General features: G+C 44.0%; 1 protein-coding gene across 2 annotated transcripts in view; it reads left to right on the forward strand.

The window, feature by feature from the left end:
- Nucleotides 1-18,958, forward strand: part of LOC147700979 (phospholipase A2 inhibitor and Ly6/PLAUR domain-containing protein-like) — a 221,521-nt gene that overhangs the window by 170,596 nt on the left and 31,967 nt on the right. For both annotated transcript variants that reach the window (XM_086928557.1, XM_086928556.1), the window contains exon 3: nucleotides 2,652-2,813. In XM_086928557.1, coding sequence (XP_086784683.1) covers nucleotides 2,652-2,813 — 162 coding nt within the window. The remainder of the gene's footprint in view (nucleotides 1-2,651; nucleotides 2,814-18,958) is intronic.

Genomic DNA, 18,958 nt, shown 5'->3' on the forward strand with positions numbered 1-18,958 from the left:
TTTTTCAAGGGTGCTAGTTCGTCGGCGCTGTGGGTGATCCATTGTGTGAGGTTAGTGGCTGCTTGGTTTGGGTCCGATGATTTGGCAGGGGGTTTTGGTGAAGTGATGTGAAGAGCTGGTCGGTGGTGATTTTGTTCCAATTTCTTCGAGGAATAGGTTGTTGGGGGGTTGTGGGTCATAGTCTTTTTGTAGTTGAAATGAACGCAGCTGTGGTCCGTCCAATGGAGAGCTGTGGTGCAATCGAAGGAGATGTGCTTGCTGGAGGTGAAGATAGTGTCGAGCGTGTGTCCGGCAAAGTGGGTGGGGGTGTCAACAAGTTGTTTGAGTCCGAGATTGGCTAGGTTGTCCAGAAGAGTGGTGGTGTTGTTATCGTTTTTCTTTTCCAGGTGGAAGTTGAGGTCTCCCAGTAGAATGTAGTCCTCGAAGGGGAGGGCGTGAGGGGTGATGAAGTCAGTGATGTCTTCGCTGAATTGTGTGCGGGGTCCGGGTGGTCTATAGATGAGGGTGCCTCTGAGTGTGGTTTTGAGGTCGGTGTGAATCTGGAAGTGCAGGTGTTCGGCGGTAGCGAGGTTATCGTCGGAACTGGTCGTGATGCGGATGGTGTTCTTATGGACAATGGCGATGCCTCCTCCTGTTTGGTTGGTGCGATCTTTTCGGATGATCTTGTAGGCGTCCGGGATGACTATGGCGATGTCGGGCGCTGATGAGGCGTTCATCCATGTTTCTGTAAGGAAGGCGAAGTCCGGCGATGTGGTGTCGAGTAGGTTCCAGAGTTCAATGGAGTGTCTGTGGACTGAGCGGGTGTTGAGTAGAATGCATTTTAGGTGGTTAGTGTCGGAGCTTTCCTTGGAGTTTGTGGGTTTGGTGTGGGTCTTGATGCTGTCGAACTTGCAGGAGTGGCAGGTGAAGGGTCCATGGGTGTGTCCTGGGCGGCTTGGTAGCAGTTTGGGAGTAGGCCGGTGTTAAGGGCAGAGAGGGTTGCAGCGTTGTATGTTATGTGGGTAGAGTAGGAATTGCAGGGGGCAGGGGGTCTGCCGCTGGGCGCGGTCCAGGCGCGGACGTGGGCGTGCAAGAGGCGCGGCCGCTGCGCGCGAAGGCACCTGTCATATGCGGATAGTGGAGGGGGAGGGGCGAGGGAGGAGCAGCTGGGAGGCCGGAGCGGGGTGGAGAGCCGGGCAGAGAGGCACAACAACAACAACAAAATGGCAGAGAGCCAAAAGCGAAACAGGATTGGGGCACAATTATATGAAACGCGATGTGAATGGCAGTGGAATCGGCACAATCAGGCACAAAACAAAAATACAGGCAGCACAGTACAATTGAGCAGAACGTTGAAACGCACTTTGGCAGACTAGCGCTACGATAATATTCAAATCAGCAATCAGTAAATAAAACAAGGCAGCACAGCACAATTGAGCAGATCGTTAAAGCGCGCTATGACGATCTAGCGCTACGATAGTATTCTAATCAGGAAATAGAAGTTGTGGGGGCAAGGCGAGCAAGCAGGCAGAAGTCTTGCAGTAGGCGCTACGATACCAAATTGGCATGCAGGGCAGGGAGCAGCGTGAGGAGCGACCGCTTCTGATGAAATCAGGACGGTCACAGCATTACAGCTGGAGAGCGGAGGCTGACCATCAGTGGGAGGGAGGAGCAGCTGGGAGGCGGGAGCGGGGTGGAGAGCCGGGCAGGGAGGCACAACAACAACATCAAAATGGCAGCAAGCCAAAAGCGAAACAGGATTGGGGCACAATTATATGAAACGCGATGTGAATGGCAGTGGAATCGGCACAATAAGGCACAAAACAAAAATACAGGCAGCACAGTACAATTGAGCAGAACGTTGAAGCGCACTTTGGCAGACTAGCGCTACCATAATATTCAAATCAGCAATCAGTAAATAAAACAAGGCAGCACAGCACAATTGAGCAGATCGTTAAAGCGCGCTATGACGATCTAGCGCTACGATAGTATTCTAATCAGGAAATAAAAGTTGTGGGGGCAAGGCGAGCAAGCAGGCAGAAGTCTTGCAGTAGGCGCTACGATACCAAATCGGCATGCAGGGCAGGGAGCAGCGTGAGGAGCGACCGCTTCTGATGAAATCAGGACGGTTAGAGACAGAAAAAGTAGGAAAAAAGATGGTAGAGAGAGAGGGAGAGAATGAGAGGGATGACAAAGGAGGAGAGTGAGCTGGCGAGAGACAGAAGAGGAAGGAGAGAATCAAAGAAAGAGAGCGCAGTAAGACATGTGGTGCAGTGAAAGGGAGGCTAAGGTACCTCTGCTGGAGTGAGAGTGAGATAGAGAAGGGAAGGCAAGAGGCACGGGCAAGAGAAAGACAAGCTGTGAGGGAGGAGAGAGTATACAAAAGGGATTGGAGGCAGAAGAGAAGGAGTGAAGGAGGAGGAAGATGTGAGAGAATCTATAACCAAGGAAACGCCAGGGCACAATGTCAGCCACATTCTCTGCTCACTCAAAAGTCACTACGAGAGGCATCACGTTGTTCACATTGGTTCCTTTTCAGCACATGCCCCGAGGGCCGCTCTCAATGCCATGTGCCGTCTGCAGGGATGGCATAATGATTGGTAATGGACTGCTAATGGTGTGTGTTGTCATCTTCAGATTCTTATTATTCCTTTTTTTGTATTTTCTTGAAGTTGGCCAAGGACCAATTTATAACATATTCAAGAACTGTTCATCTACACAAGGGGAACACAAGAGCGCCGCCTACCAGTGGAGGACCCAGAATTTCACCTACCAGTTGGTTCAGAGTTTCTGCTCCTCTGATGAGTGCAACAGGAATGACGCAGACATAGAGAGTAAGTGTGAGCTTTGTGCTGACCCTTCTCCCGCCCACCATCTTTGGCGCAGCCAGTATTAGTGCAGCAGCTGGGATGGGTATGGGGGCTGAGGGGCGCAGTACCACCCACTTATGGGTTTCTTCTCTTACCGACAGAGGTAGGGTCCTATTTTCCATTGCCTTATGGTCCAGGACACCCTCTCTGTGGCAGTTTCTCTCCTTACCACTGATCTTTTATTCTTGTTTGTCTGTCTGCAGTCGACTCTCTCCCTCTCTCTGGTTGTACTCCTAACCCTGTTTTAGGAAGTCTGAGGGTATCTGTAGGCATGCTCACAGCAAGATGCAGGTCTCTACACATCCCTACATGAGTACACCATGAGCACGCCACTACACATCCCCACATGAATACGCCTGCATACCTGTACACATCCCTACTTGAATACACCACTTTCACACCTCTACACATCCCTACATGAACACACCAGCACACACCTGTACACATTCCTGCATGAGTACACCACCTGCATGCCTCTACACATCACTACATGATACACCACCTGCACGCCTCTACACATCACTACATGAATACACCACCCACACCCCTTTACATTTCGATACATGAATACACCACCTGCACGCCTCTGCACATCTCTGCATGAATACAATACCCACACACCTATTCACATCCCTACATGAGTAAACCACCTGCATGCCTGTATGCTTTCCTATGTGAATACACCACCTGCACACTGCTATACATCACTACATGAATACACCACCTGCCCACCTCTACAGTCCCTTAGATGAATACACCAGAACACACCTGCACACATTCCTGCATAAGTACAGCACCTGCATGCCTCTACACATCACTACATGACTGCATCACATGCACACCGCTACACATCACTGCATGAATACACCACCCGCACACCTCTAGACATCCCTACATTATTACCCCAGTACATGCCTGTACACTTTTTTTCATGAGTACATCACTAGCACGCCTCTAAACATCCTTACATGTATACACCACCTGGACACCTCTTCACAAACCTATATGAGTACAGCACATGCATGCCTCTACACAATACTACATAAATACACCACCTGCAAGCCTTTACACCACTACATGAATATACCACCTTCAAGCCTTTACACAACCCTACAGGAGTACACCACCTGCATGCCTCTAAATATCCTTAAATGAGTACACCACCTTCTTAGCTACATGAGTACACCTCCTGCACATCTCTACACAACCCTACATGAAAATACCACCTGCACATATCTACACATTACCACATGAATACACCACCTGCATGCCTCTACTCATCATTGCATGATACACTAATTCTATGCAAGCCTCTACACATCACTCCATGAATACGCAACCTGCACACCTCTACGTATCACTACATGAATACACCATCTGCAAGTTCCTACACATCACTACATGAATATACCACCTGCAAGTCATCACACATCCCTATGAGTACACAACCTGCACAACTCTACACATCCCTACATGAATACACCCCATGCACACCTCTACATATTTCTACATGAATACATCAAGTGCCCACCTTTACACATCTCTCCATGAATACACCAACTGTATACCGCTACACATCCCTACATGAGTACACCATCTGCAAGCTAATACACATCACTACATGAATACACCACCTAAACATATCCACACATCCCTATGAGTACACACCATGCACAACTCTACACATCCCTACATGAATAGACCACCTGTACACCTCTACATATTTCTACATGAATATATCAAGTGCACACCTTTAAGCAACCCTGCATGAATCACCCACCTGCACGCCTCTACTTATCCCTACATGAATACACCACCTGCACACCTCTACTCATCCCTACATAAATACTCAAGCGCACACCTGTACACTTTCCTACATGAGTACACCACCTGCACCCCTCTACACAACACTACATAAATACATCACCTGCATGCCTCTACAGATCACTAAATGAATACACCACCTTCACGCCTTTATACATCCTTATATGTGTACACTGCCTGCACGGTTCCAGATATCACCATATGAGAACACCACTTCCCTACCTACATGAATACACCCCTGCACATTTCTACACAACCCTACATGAATTCACCACCTTGCCACACCTCTACACATTACCACATGAATATATCACTTGCATGTTTTTACTCATCCTTGCATGAATACACTAATTGCACGCTTCTACACGTCCCTACATGATGAATATACCATCTGCAGTCCTTTACCCATTACTGCATGAATACACCACCTGCAAGCCTCTACACATCCCTACGAGTACACAACTTGTGGAAGTGGATTATTAATAACCCACCGGTGCAGGGTCACCCTTTAGTCTACGGGTTCTTAACAAGGAAGGAGGAATCAACACTGGAGCGAAGTACAAACCATAAGTCATTTATCTAATATTCATGAATGGGGCTACGTCCAACAAGCACCACAGAGATACTCAAGGAGAGAACGTGCTGAACGATGGTTACATGGGTTTTTATAGCAAAGACCACAACAAGGGATGCCCAGTGGTAAATAAACCTTTGGGAAGAACACACAAATGAGGTAATGGCAAGAATTGACATCCTTGGTGCCTTTTGCAATTGCTACATCCTTAGGCTGAACAACAAGATATGCTATCTGAGTAAACTTAACTTGAGGATTAACCATTGTCTGAAAACCCTCGAGCAGCCTACAATGCCCCAATCTAGATTCTTTACTCATGTTTATACAGATGCGATGTCAAGGATAGAGTAAGTCTGATAGTAGGGCAGGGGTGAGAAATGGATGAGGCATAGCTTAATTAAAAAAGGAGAGAATCAGATTTTAGATTTTAACAGTCCTTCTTTTTCAGCTATGCTGAATCCATTCTTAAAAAATACATTTATTAATCTTGAATGTGGATATTCATAAGTTCGTAAATTTCAGTGTGCATCATCATTTCTTTATTCAATTCGTGAACGTTAATTGGGGGAAGTTTAATATGGTTACAAGTGGTTATACAAGCTGTACATATCGTAGGAGCACATTGAATGCAGCAGCAGCAAGTGAGAAAGATGGCTCCCATAAATACTGTTCCCAATAATAATTTCCAACCCCAAGTGGAAATATGTCCCTGTAACCATTCAGACCAGGATCATGTTCCTTGGTCTTGATGTATTTCTGTGGCTGTTTTATGTAATTTGGAAATGGAGTCATAGACAGAAGGGGCTTGGTCAGGTATGAACACGCAACAGCTACTACCGATAATGCGACATGCTCCACTCTGATCATTCTGTTGTGAAGAGTTACAATCCTTGTAATTTGGAGCTCTTCTGTAATATTTCCTAGAGCCATTGCTGCCTAATTAGTCACTGCTTCTACCACTCCGCTCAGGCATCTACTCTTTCTACTATTTAGGGCTGCACCAACAAAGAAAAAGAGTCCCAAATTAAAATTAACATATTGCTATAATTCTGTATCAGTCTGATCTACCTCATCATTATTTACAGTCCTTTTAAATCTTATTTCAAATAAATGTCATTAAACAGTTTCTGATCTCTGTGATAGGATGCAGATGCTAAGAATACAGGGGTAAGCAAAAAGGACACATAACAGATGCTGGACCAACTGAGCGGTAGATGATAATGACCTTTGTTTCCACAAATGAAGTAAGTGTTTTGGGGAGATAAAAAAACTGCTATTGTTCGTTACAGTGATATTCAACACTGTAGTACAGTCACTTTTTCCCACCGGAATAATGCCTATGCTGCTCACACAGTGTTCTGCTCGGGCTCTGGTTACAGCAATAACAGTGTTGTGAAAAACATATCACTTTACAACGCATGTCACTACAACGCAGGCATTACAACGCATTGCACTACATTGCTTGACACTACATCGCATGTCATAACAACCCAGGCATTACGACGCATACCATTGCAACCATACCATTACAACGCATAGTACCCCTACACTTTCCAAAACGTACCCTACTGTAGCACCCCCTGGAGTTTGGATAGTAATTTTTACCCCTATACTAACCAATTCTTACCTTAAATGCAATGTAATGGTATGCATTGTAATGGTACGAATTGTAAAGGTATAATGCAATGTAATGGAATGCGTTGTAAATGTAGTTTCTAAAAATGCGATGTAGTGTCATGCGATGTAATGGAGTGCATTGTAAAGGATGTTGCTATATGAAAACTGCACTGTAAAGGCATGAGTTGTAAATATATGCGTTGTAACGTCATACATTCCTTGTGGAGCAATCCCTCTGCAATACTCCTCCATTTCCCATACAGTTCCTTTGGCTTTTGGATCCCCATCCTCATCAGGGTAACAAACCTTGTTTAGCTAGGCATTGAGTCTTCCTACATCAACTTGAGTGATATTACTAGTTGCAAATACCCACAAAAATGCAAACCAGGCTCTACAGGAGCTGTTATGTAAAAATGGCAAGGGAATAAAAGGTGTTCCTCCCTTCTTCTGATGAGCTGGCATCATTCCACATATCTAGCAGTTGGGAGTGTTTGTTGCATTATGAGTACAATGTAACATTTGGATGAAAGTGTTATTTATGTAGAACATCCGATGTTTCTGTTCATTGTAGGGAAGAGTGAAGTAATAATGTCCTGTGGGGACAGGAATGGTAGCGGGCAACAGGGTTTGAGCCGGAATCCCTTTCTCCATTGTCCAAAAAAGTGCTGACAATATTATCAATAATATGATCAGAGTCACCATACACAGCGTCTTGTCATTACTTTTCAACTTTGATCCCAAATTCTGCATTTCTCCTTCTTGGTATCGATACAACGACAGGTCGGAGAGAAATCCAGGCACCACTGAACACGTATAACAATCCCCTGAGAACCTAGTTCAGGTGATTCTGTGATCCTAGTGTGTCACAGCCGAACCGTTCCACTAATTGAAACAGGTCCTCCGGTATCTCTATCTGCACCTTCCCTTTCTTGGTCGTAAATCGTACCTTGTTGCTGAAGGGGTAGTTTGATAAGTAAATAAAGTGTCTTAGTTCAGAGGAGTACCACTTTTCTGAGTATGTAAGATGTCTTTCAGATTGTTTTTGCCTTCTGACTGGAGAACAGTTGCTGGGATTCGCTTTCAGTGTGCTGCATTAATCCAATGTCGTCTGTTGGTGACACAGACAGCAGTTCGAGTCGCAAGCAGGATCTGTTCTGGATTCTTCCAGCGAGGCTCAAAATTCCTCAAACATTGAAAGTATTTTACTAAGACAAACTCTCCCGGTTGGAGACCATGAGCCGGACCCACTGACTCGTCTTGTAAGGCTTCTTGCACCTGCTGATGAATCTGAGACAGTTTTTCAGTCAAGTTTCTTAGGTAATTACACAAAACAGGGTACTGTATTTTTTTTATTACATTTGGCCTTGGGGGTCCCCATACATACATAGGCCTACCAAAGACTATCTCAAAGGGGGAAGTCCAATTTTACTATGTGGGATGGCACAAACATATAAAAATGCTTGAGTCGTTCGTTCGTATATCTTTTACTCTGTTGCCATAATTTTTTAGGAACCATAAAAAGTACATTACAACAAACATTTCATAAAAAGAGGGCGGAGAAAATTGTACTGATATACAACTTTAACGATAAAAAGAAATACATTTCAGGTTAAAAACCAAACAGGGTAAATAAGCAGACTGTTGATAAAGTGCAAGTGCTTTAAAAGACATATTAGTCATAATTACACTGATATTTTATACACGTTTTAAGAAAACCAGCCACACTTTTGGCAATAAATTCAGAGTCTAAATATTGCAGAGCAAGGAAAGTGGGACGACAGGATCTCAAACCTATAGATAACAAAATAGGGATGATCCAACACTTTCGGGGAAACCCATAAAATCTGCAAAATAGCATAACATGGATTGTGGATTGTTCCGAAATGTCATCGCAAGGGCACTTAGTAATGAATTTTGACCAATCTTGCTTTTTTTGGCAAAGAAACAATACGGAAAAATATATTAAAACAAAACCGAGTCAGTTGGTATTTTTCATATGCGTTCGGATGATATTTAAGGTAAGGTTGAATGCCTGGGTCAGTTTAAACACTTAGGATCTGGGTATTAGAGGTCCTGGTAATTTCTTGGGATAAACGCAACTCCCTTAAATGAGATAAGCATAAAGTTTATAGGTTTTTCCTCGAAATGCTTAACAAGGTTGAGGGCTTACAGAAAAATAAAGTCAGGTCTAAGTCTTTAAAAAAGTTACTCACGGAGGCCAGCCAGGGGATTTGTAACCAGTTGGCCAGTCCCAGGCAGTCCATAATGAGTGAGCAGGTCAGGTTACACTGCTCTGTGGTCCAAACTCGGTGCCATAAGAGAATGGGCTGAATTTTGAAGTTGTCAGTTATGTAATCCATACCCAACTCAATATGGCTACAGTAATTTGGAGCACTTAGCAATGCTAGAGTCAAGGCATATGGCCAATTAAGGCCCGCTGTTGCTTGTATCTTTCGTAGTTTCAACTTCAATGTTGCAGGTATCTTTCTTTGAGACCTGCTCCCTGAGGATAATTAGCAGCATGATATCTCTGTTTTACCCCTAAACCCTTCATTAGGTACTCTATTATCTGGCCAGTGAAGTGGGGGCCGTTGTCACTCCATTGGACTCTACAAATTCCAAAACGGGGGAAGAACTCCTTTAAGAGAACTTTAGCTGTTTTCAAGGCTGTGTTGTATTTAGTGGGATAAGCTTCTACCTACTTACTATTGGAACAAACCACAACACATATTTCAAAATATTACAGCACTCTAACTGAATATAATCTATTTGAAATGCTTCGAAGGGAACCTTATGTGGAGAAAATCCACCAGTAGGGGTTGATACTCCCTTCCCAGGATTGAGCTGTAGACATATCATGCAATGTTTAACCAAATGTTCAGTTGTTTTCCGAATGTGCGGATTATCCCAAACCTGTTCTAGTTGGGAGATGGTGTTTTTGGCACTAACGTGAGCAGGTCCATGAGCCCTAGTCACAAAAAGTAATAAATAGGCATAGGGCAACTTCCATTTAGACATATCCTTTGACCTCCAACATCCAGCATCATTTAACTCTCCTTCCTTTTGCTATTCTGCCCTTTCTTGTTCAGTGGCTGACTGCTGTATTTCCTTAATCTCTGTATAAATGTTTTCCCATCTTTCAGCTTGGGATCATTGTACATATACTTTACTCATGAGTGCACTTGGAGTATCTCGTGTAACTTCGTCAGCAAAAGCATTTCCTTGTCTCACTTTGTCTATAATTTTCTTGTGGGTACTACATATGATAATGGCTACACTCTTTGGCAATGTTAAGGCAATAAAAAGACTATTTACCAATTCACCATGCTGTATTTTAGAATCATGGAAGGTTAGGAATTGCTGTTCCTTCCAAAGCTTGCCAAAATTGTGTGCCACATCAAATGTATACTGACTATTCGTATAAATATTTACTGATATTCCCTAACTAAGTTTGCATCCCTTAAAAGCGCAATGAGTGCAGCTGCTTGGGCAGATTTCTGTGGGATACAGGCTGTTTCCACTACAGTTTGTAATGTGGCTATAGCATAGTATGCTGAGGTGGTGCCATCTGGTAGTTTCAAGCAGAAACCATCCACCCATAATTCTCCCACGGGATCGGACAAAGGTGTATACTTAAAATCCATTCTACCCTTAGTGTGTTCTTATGTGAGGAAAATACAGTCAAGAAAATCTTGAGTTTGTTCAGCTTGCAAACGTAACATTGTAGCTGGGTTCAATGTCAAACATCTCTTGAGTGTGATATGAGGTGCCAAGAGCGTACTTTTGTATCCTGTAAGTCTAGCATTAGTCAGGTCTTGTGTCTTAGTCTGATTAAGGAGTGCATCTACGGAATGTGGTACCATAACCATAAGCTTATTACTCAACACTATCCCTTCAGATTGTCGTACAGAGATGGGGGTGGCAGCAATTGCTCTAAGACAACCTGAAAGTCCTCTGGCCACTGGATCTAATACAGCTGAGAAATAAGCACATGGACAATCTTCACTACCATTCGGTTGTGTCAAAACTGACAATGCACATCCTTCTCTCTGGTGTACATATACTATGAAAGGCTTAGCCTAGTCTACTGTGCCTAACACTGGAGCAGAACAAAGAAATGCACAGACCTCCTGATATGCTTCTCACATTCAGATGTCCATGGTAGAGGACATGCAGTGTCTTTAGTAACAAGGGACAAAATAGGTTTGATGATAAGTGAGAAGTTCGGGATCCACTGTCTGCAGTAGGAAGTAATACCAATTAGTGCCCTGACTTCTTTTCGAGTACTTGGAATAGGAATTCTTAGGATAGTTTGAATCCTGTCTTTAGTCAGAGTGCGGTGCAAAAGGGGGTGGTGATGGACGGAGCATCTGAATCAATCAAACGCTCACACCCCGTCAAAAGATCTGGGTTTAATCCATCACCGTTCTTTAGCCCACTCTGCCACCCCAGTTCAGACATGGCTATATGCAAATCAGTCTGACCCTGTACCTCATGGGAACAGTCCAGCCCGAACTGCCAAGCCATGTCTTCCCTGGACCGGAAACAACTTCTGAGGACCGGTTTCTGGCATTCCAGCCTTCTTCAGCCTGGCTTGCTTGAATCCAGTGGCAAAGTGAGCAAGGGACTCACGTCTGAGCATACCCTGCCACACTTATGGCGGCCAAAAGTTGTACAAAAGGGGGTGGTGATAGCCGGAACATCTGAATCAATCAAACACTCACACCCCGTCAAAAGATCTGGGTTTAATCCATCACCGTTCTTTAGCCCACTCTGCCACCCCAGTTCAGACATGGCTATATGCAAATCAGTCTGACCCTGTGCCTCATGGGAACAGTCCATCCCGAACTGCCAAGCCATGTCTTCCCTGGACCGGAAACAAGCTTCTGAGGACCGGTTTCTTGAATTCCAGCCGTCTTCAGCCCGCCTTGCTTGAATCCAGTGGCAAAGTGAGCAAGAGACTCACGTCTGAGCATACCCTGCCACACTTATGGCAGCCAAAAGCGGTACAAAAGGGGGTGGTGATGGACGGAGCATCTGAATCAATAAAACACTCACACCCCGTCAAAAGATCTGGGTTTAATCCATCACCATTCTTTAGCCCACTCTGCCACCCCAGTTCAGACATGGCTATATGCAAATCAGTCTGACCCTGTGCCTCATGGGAACAGTCCAGCCCGAACTGCCAAGCCATGTCTTCCCTGGACCGGAAACAAGCTTCAGAGGACCGGTTTCTGGCATTCCAGCCATCTTCAGCCCGGCTTGCTTGAATCCAGTGGCAAAGTGAGCAAGGGACTCACGTCTGAGCATACCCTGCCACACTTATGGCGGCCAAAAGCGGTACAAAAGGGGGTGGTGATGGACGGAGCACCTGAAATTAGTCAGAGTGCGGCCTTCCATAGACAAGAGGTGACCCAAATAAGTGACCTCAGATTGACAATATTCCAACTTATTCTTAGAGACCTTATGTCCCTTAGCAGCAAGATGATGCAATAGGGAGAGAGTGGCCTTTTTACAATGCTCAACATGTCTGCAGCTATCAAAATGTCATCAAAGTATTGTACAAGTGTAACTCCTGGTGGCAAAATAAGCTCATCCAACTGTTGTTTAAGTGCCTAACTGTAAATGCTAGGACTCTCTATAGAGCCCTATAAAATCGAAATGAGTGGCCCGTAATGAAAATCTAACTAGATATCTGCTGTTTTCATGTATAGGAATAGAGGAAAAGGCCCATAACAGAAAATACAGTGGCTGTAGGTGGGATTAATGTCAACAAGGTCGTAAAGTCAGAGACGACAGGATATTGAGGAATCACTATTTTGTTGACTTCTCTTAAATCAATCACAAATTGGTAAATCTTATCCCCTATTCCTTCACCCCATTTTAAGATAGGAAGAATGGGGCTATTGCATACATTATAGGAAACTTCCTCAACCACTCCTGTATGTATCATGTCATCAATGATAGCGCATCCTCAACTTGCTTTGATATCTTATATTGCAAGGAAGCATATTCCCGAACCTGTATATGCACGGTGGAAAATTACATTCTTCTCACATCTGTGTCAGCAGTTGCCCAAACACATGAAGGGACAGAATCGAAGTCTGAGCATATTTTTTTTTATATTGTTTAGGCAATGTCTTTTTCCCAAAAATGACACATACTCTAGATGGGGAACAATGTATAGTAGCATGGAAATATTTCAAGAGATCGAGTCCCATCCGATTATCTGGAGCATGTGGGAGAAGTAAAAAGGGGGCTGTAGTGATGACATTTTTATCCTGCGGAGGTAGGTTTCGGGACACAGGGCTAGGAGTTGGTGTTCCATCAAATCCTATCAATGTAATCACTTGGCCAGACAAGGGTGTCCCGGGGACCAGTTTCTGAGATATTGCACTGCATGTCGCCCCTGTATCCACTAAAGATTTCTGATCCTGCCCAAAGATAGTGGCTGTTATAAAGGGCCTGGCCTGGTCTTCAGGTATCTCAACTGGTCCTCCAAATCCTACGCTGTCCTAGGCAAAATGTGTTCCCACAGTTTCCTCTGATTCACAATCCTCCATAGAATATTGATTATTCCATTGATCAAAATAATTTCTGACCTATTTCTCTCTGGAGCTTGAACCTGCTGTGGCTGTTGTCGGGAAACTGAAGTCCCCGACTACCATTCACTTGTCCACTTCCTCTCCAACCAGCAGCTACAACAGGACATACAAAACACCAATGTCCCTTCTCCTTACAATAAGCACATTGATCCAGCCCTAGTGGAGTTTGTCTACGCGGTGGCCCTACTGGAGGTGGTTGTCTGAAGTTCTGACCATAATTTTGACCGCGACCTCAACTTTGAGGTCCATAGACCTGGACCATCATCACCTTAGCTTTCAATTCTTTTAGTTTTCCTTCTTTTCGTTCTTGCTCAGTTGTCACCTGATACTGATAATACTGAGCCATAACTAATATAGCTTTCAGGGTTACTGAAGCCCATGTACTCTCAGAATTTGAACAGATATTTCAGGAAGTAAAGTTAGTACGAATCTATCTACAAATAAATGTGCACCCGTAGGTGTAGATGTATCTTGCCCACTAAAATCATGAAACACTTCCTCAAAGTGAATAAAGAAATCAGGGACTGCCTCTCCCTGTTTTTGTGTACTAGCAGTGAGAAGTGCCCAATCTATTTTCCTGGCCGGAACCATCATTTTTATGCAAGTAAGTATGTTACCAGGCAGATCCAGAATGAGCTGACTAGGTTTCTGACCAGGTTTGCTATCCCTGTCGCCTGCTTTGATGGCAGCCCAATCTCCTCCTATGTCAACCGCATGATCCTGTTTCCCGGTAAGTCGCCACATATCTGGTGGCAGGATTATACCAAAAAAACATTTAAATATCTGCTAAGGTCATGATACAAGAATCAATGGCTGCCTGTACATCATCATAAAATCCTCTAGGATTTTTCTGTATTTCTGGTAAAGAGGCTTTTACAGTCTGTCCATCCATCCTCTACCAGGGTGTATATATCCAATTGTACAAAAATTGGGTATTAGCATTAGGACTATTAGGGTCATCATTATCTGTATTCTCTCTTCTAGGAATGAACTGTGGCACAGCTTCCCTCATGGGGTTTATTCGAGGAGAGGAAGAGAGTTCATTATAATATCCAAGTATCATTGCTATGGCATTGTTAATCCTACTTACAGGGAAGGCTCCTATCTGACACTGTCGATTAATTGCTCTAACTTCATCAGGGCAATACTGTCCTGTAGTCATCCCCCATTGGACCATAAGTTGATGAGAATGCTTATTTATCAGATAAAAAAGTTCGGCCTCTGAAAAATCCTTTATCTGATCTATAATTTCCTCTACTTCCATTTCTAAATCACGTAACCACTTCAGTACTATCAACCTTATTGCGTCCTGATAAAACTGAGATACAGTAGAGCAAAGAATTCGAGGGGAGGAGACAAATGCAGAAAGTATGATATCATCAGTCATTTCAGTTACAATGGCCTGAGATGAGGGGTTAAGGGATGTACCGGTACTGGTTGGAAAATAGGTAGCTGGACAACCGGGGGCAAAGGAGGTGGAGCTGGAGGTACAGGGGAACAACATTTGATGGTCCAGGGGGAAGAGGTGTTAATGGTACATATGGGGCTGGGGGTGGTTAAATCAATAATCTATCATTGTTTGAATCCACATCCTCTTGGTGAACGTGAACTGCTACTATCGGTCTAACTATATATTCCTTCGATATTCATAATCTATGCTCTCTATCTAAACATTCCTCTTTCTCCTTAACTTCCTTATCCTTCAATTCCTCATACTTCTGATACTCAGTCTTCCTTTCCTGTTTTCTTTGTACCTTCTCTGCCTTGAGCTGCCGCTCCTTCACTTCCTTCCTCCACATACGAAAACTGTCAAACTTTCTTTAAAAACAGTAATTTCTCTGGAAACTCGAGTTTCTGAGGGTCCATTGTTCCCTCTAATGGCAATTGCAACTGGGGATTCCCTTTTGTATATTTCTTCCACAATGCATTATACATGATGGGACAAATACCATATTGGATGTACATCTCAAAATTTGGCGTACCTTCTGGTGGTGCCGGCTGACTTGCTTCCAAAATGCTCTGCTTATTGCAGCAGCAACAACAAAACTTCTAAGGCATACTAAATACAGGCATGTTATTTTTTATACTAATATAATAAAGAGAAAGCTCAAACCTTTGAGGCGGGTAATCTCAGGAACCACAGCACCAATCACAACACCCAATACAGCATTGAAAAGGGCAGTTGCAGCTGAAGGACATAGGCTATGCAGACGCCCACCATATACATTTAAAAGGTAAAAGAACCGTGCCAGCAAAGTAGTCCCTTGTGGGCATGTCTGCGTTGTGCTGTGGGCGTGTGCTGGGGGCGTGACAAATGCTGGGGGCATGTGGTACGTTATGCCCTTTATGCCATGTCTCATATTGTGTGCTGTGGGTGTGTGCTGGGGGCGTGGGCATGTGCAGGGCACGGGATTACGGAAAAAACGGGAGCGTTGTGCCCAATATTTCATTGTTTTTTCTTCCCAGGTTCTGTTCATTCCAGCTCCGGGTATGCTTGCCCCACGCTCCCAGTGACGTGCACCTGCTTTACTGTATGGAGGTAGGGAATGGCACTATTTCCAAGGTTTTGAAGGAGCGCAAACAGGGGCCATTGTGCAGGAAATGTAATCTTGCCTTAACTTCCGGTGACGCCTGAAGCGCACACTGGAGATTTTCCACTTCTGTTGTGCACAGGCCTCGCGCCACCCACATCAGGACACAAGGCCCGCCTCCACGGAAATAGCAAGAAAAGGACTATCAATTCCCCGGGAATATGTGATGATATTCCGCAAACCATCATCCCACATACCATCACTCCGCAATTTTTATAACGCAGGACTATTACTCCGCAAAGACATAATTTCTAAAACTTTTACAACGCATATGACTTTATCACGCATGCCATTATAACGCAAATGCATGTGTGGTAAAGTCATATACATTGTAAAAGTACATTATTAAAACATCAAATATATGTTTGTATATATGTGTATATATATATATATATATATTACCTACTGGCGAAAGCCAGTAGGTATATATAGTTAGGACCTAGCTACCATAGGAAATCCGCAACATTCTATTGGGAATAACTTTGGCGCCGGTTGAGGAATTTGCGTATAATTTTCCAAAATTTAGGCCAGCTCCGATCCGCTCCTTCCCTGGAAGTTTTGGGGGATTTGTCATGCGGGGGCTGAGAAAAAAGGGGGGTCCCAAAACGTATTTTCCCCTTGTTAATTTCCATAGGACGATTAGACACGGCTACAGCCCGAACGGCTGAACCAAATTACACCAAACTTGGCAAAATTGTAGGGACTGGTACGCAGAAGTGCCTTTTCTATATTTGGTGAAAATTGCTCCAGTGGTTTTTACGAAAATTAACTTAAAAAACACATATATATCTATACGCGCACTTCGAGCGCTTACAGGTACGCGTACCGGGGAGGGCACCCAGCGCGATACGGAAGTGCGCGAGCGGAAAGCTGATTGGCTCTCGTGTGTCTGTGAACATACCAAATGGTCCGGAGAGTCCGCCATCTTGTGTCTCGGTAGAACCGAGACACAAGAGGAGAAAAACAAAAGGGGAAAACTATAAAAGGGGGCAGGGTAGAGACCCCCTGACCCCCTAGGTTTTATCAGGGAGGCCTAGGAGGACCCTGAAGGTCAAAAAAACTAATATTTTTTAATTTTTATTTTGTGGATACGCACTGGGTGCGATGTCATGTACGCGTACCCTGAGCGTACCACGGGGAAAACCAATAATATATATATTTTTGGGCCCTGGGGGGTCCTTGTGGGACCCCCTGAGCAGGCCTAGGGGGTCAGGGTGCTTCTACTCTGCCCCCTTTGTGTGTTTTGCACCTTTGTTTCACTGCTTTCTTGTGCCTTGGTTCTACCGAGGCACAAGATGGCTGCCAACACTTCCTGGTTTGGAGTGTTGACAGACAGTGGCCGCCAATCAGCATACCTTTCGCAGGAAACCAGCATGCTCATTGGCTGTCAACACTTCTAACCAGGAAGTGTTGGCATTCATCTTGTGCTAGGTAGACCGAGGCACAAAAGAAGCAGAAAAACAAACGTGTAGAATGCAATAAGGGGGCAGGGTAGAAACAACCTGACCCCCTACGGCTGCTCAGGTGGTCCCACAAGGATATTAACATATTTAAACGTTATCCGCTAATAGAATTAGCATTTAAAAAACCTTGCGAATTCACTGAAAAAAACATAGGTTTCAGGCCTTATATAGTTAGGAATTTAGCATATAAAAAACATTTGAAATTCACTGAAAAAACCATAGGTTTCAGGCCTTATATAGTTAGGAATTAGCATTTAAAAAAACAATTAAATTGCTCCTATATAGATAGTTGTATATTTCGCACACCGCAATCCCCTGCTGAAGATGTCACATAATTAGATCATTCATGACATGGTCAGTGACATCACTGATGACATCTTAAATGATTTGCGCAGGAGAGCGCCCGGTATACGCACCGCGGAGAGTACCGGGGAGCGTTCCATGGGGAAAAAAGAATGATAGAGTTTTAAAATAATGTAGCCTTTTTTTATAATTTGGAGGTAGTTCTAAAAAGAACTGTTTTTTTTCTTCTTTTTGTTGTTTTATATTTTTTTATGTTTTTTTAACATTTTTTACTTTTTTTTGGCTTTTATGAACTATTTTGTATTTTTTTGTTATTTTTATGGGGAGAAACAAAAAACAGGAAAATGGCTCAACTGGAGTAAAAAAAAATAAGGAAAAAATTAGGGTTTTTTGGGGCAATTGTGGTTGTCACCAGCAAGGAGGATGAGCTTTAGGCTCTGCTCACCATAGGAGATGGTCTTACCACAAAAAATACAGGTGACCCTAAATTCTCAAAACCGTGGTTGAATGCAAGGGATTGTCTCCCTTGTCTCTGGTCCCGATGGAGTGAATTGTTTTCGTTTGGAGGTGCTGGGTGTAGATTGGGGAGGGTTGCTGGCCAGTTCTCTCATCTCTGTGGCAGCATAGTTATTTGGATGCTTGCGCTGCATGTGTCTGATCATGGTATTATTCCCAAACGAATATTTTTTATTTGGGTTACCCCTTGAAAGTTCCATGTCACAGATAAGGCAAGTCACCTTTACCGCATTCACTTTCTTTTTTCCCTCAGGGATGGAAAAAAACTCCCATACAATGTGTGGCTTGGGTTGATATGGGGTATTGTGTTCTTCCAGCCACCTAACTTCGTCCCCTCCTCCTCTTCCTCCTCCTCCTCTTCTTCTTGACCACCAATGTGATGTTGTGGTGGTCCTCTTGGTGGTGGTGGTGGTGTTGGTGGTGCAGATTCTCCAGCTGATGCTGCCACTGTAGCCATTTCAAAGTACAAAATATACCACAAAGATTTCAAAACAGGTCTTCCTCAGTCAAAGGACACAGTCAGAATAAGGAACCAAGGTGGGGTCTTTCATCATTTGGAAAAAAAAAATATCCTGAACCAATGAGAAGTGTTATTTTCAGGTCACAAGGGGATTTC

The sequence above is a fragment of the Lissotriton vulgaris genome, chromosome 7, assembly GCF_964263255.1.
Source record: "Lissotriton vulgaris chromosome 7, aLisVul1.2, whole genome shotgun sequence".
In the NCBI taxonomy this organism is placed as follows: domain Eukaryota; kingdom Metazoa; phylum Chordata; class Amphibia; order Caudata; family Salamandridae; genus Lissotriton; species Lissotriton vulgaris.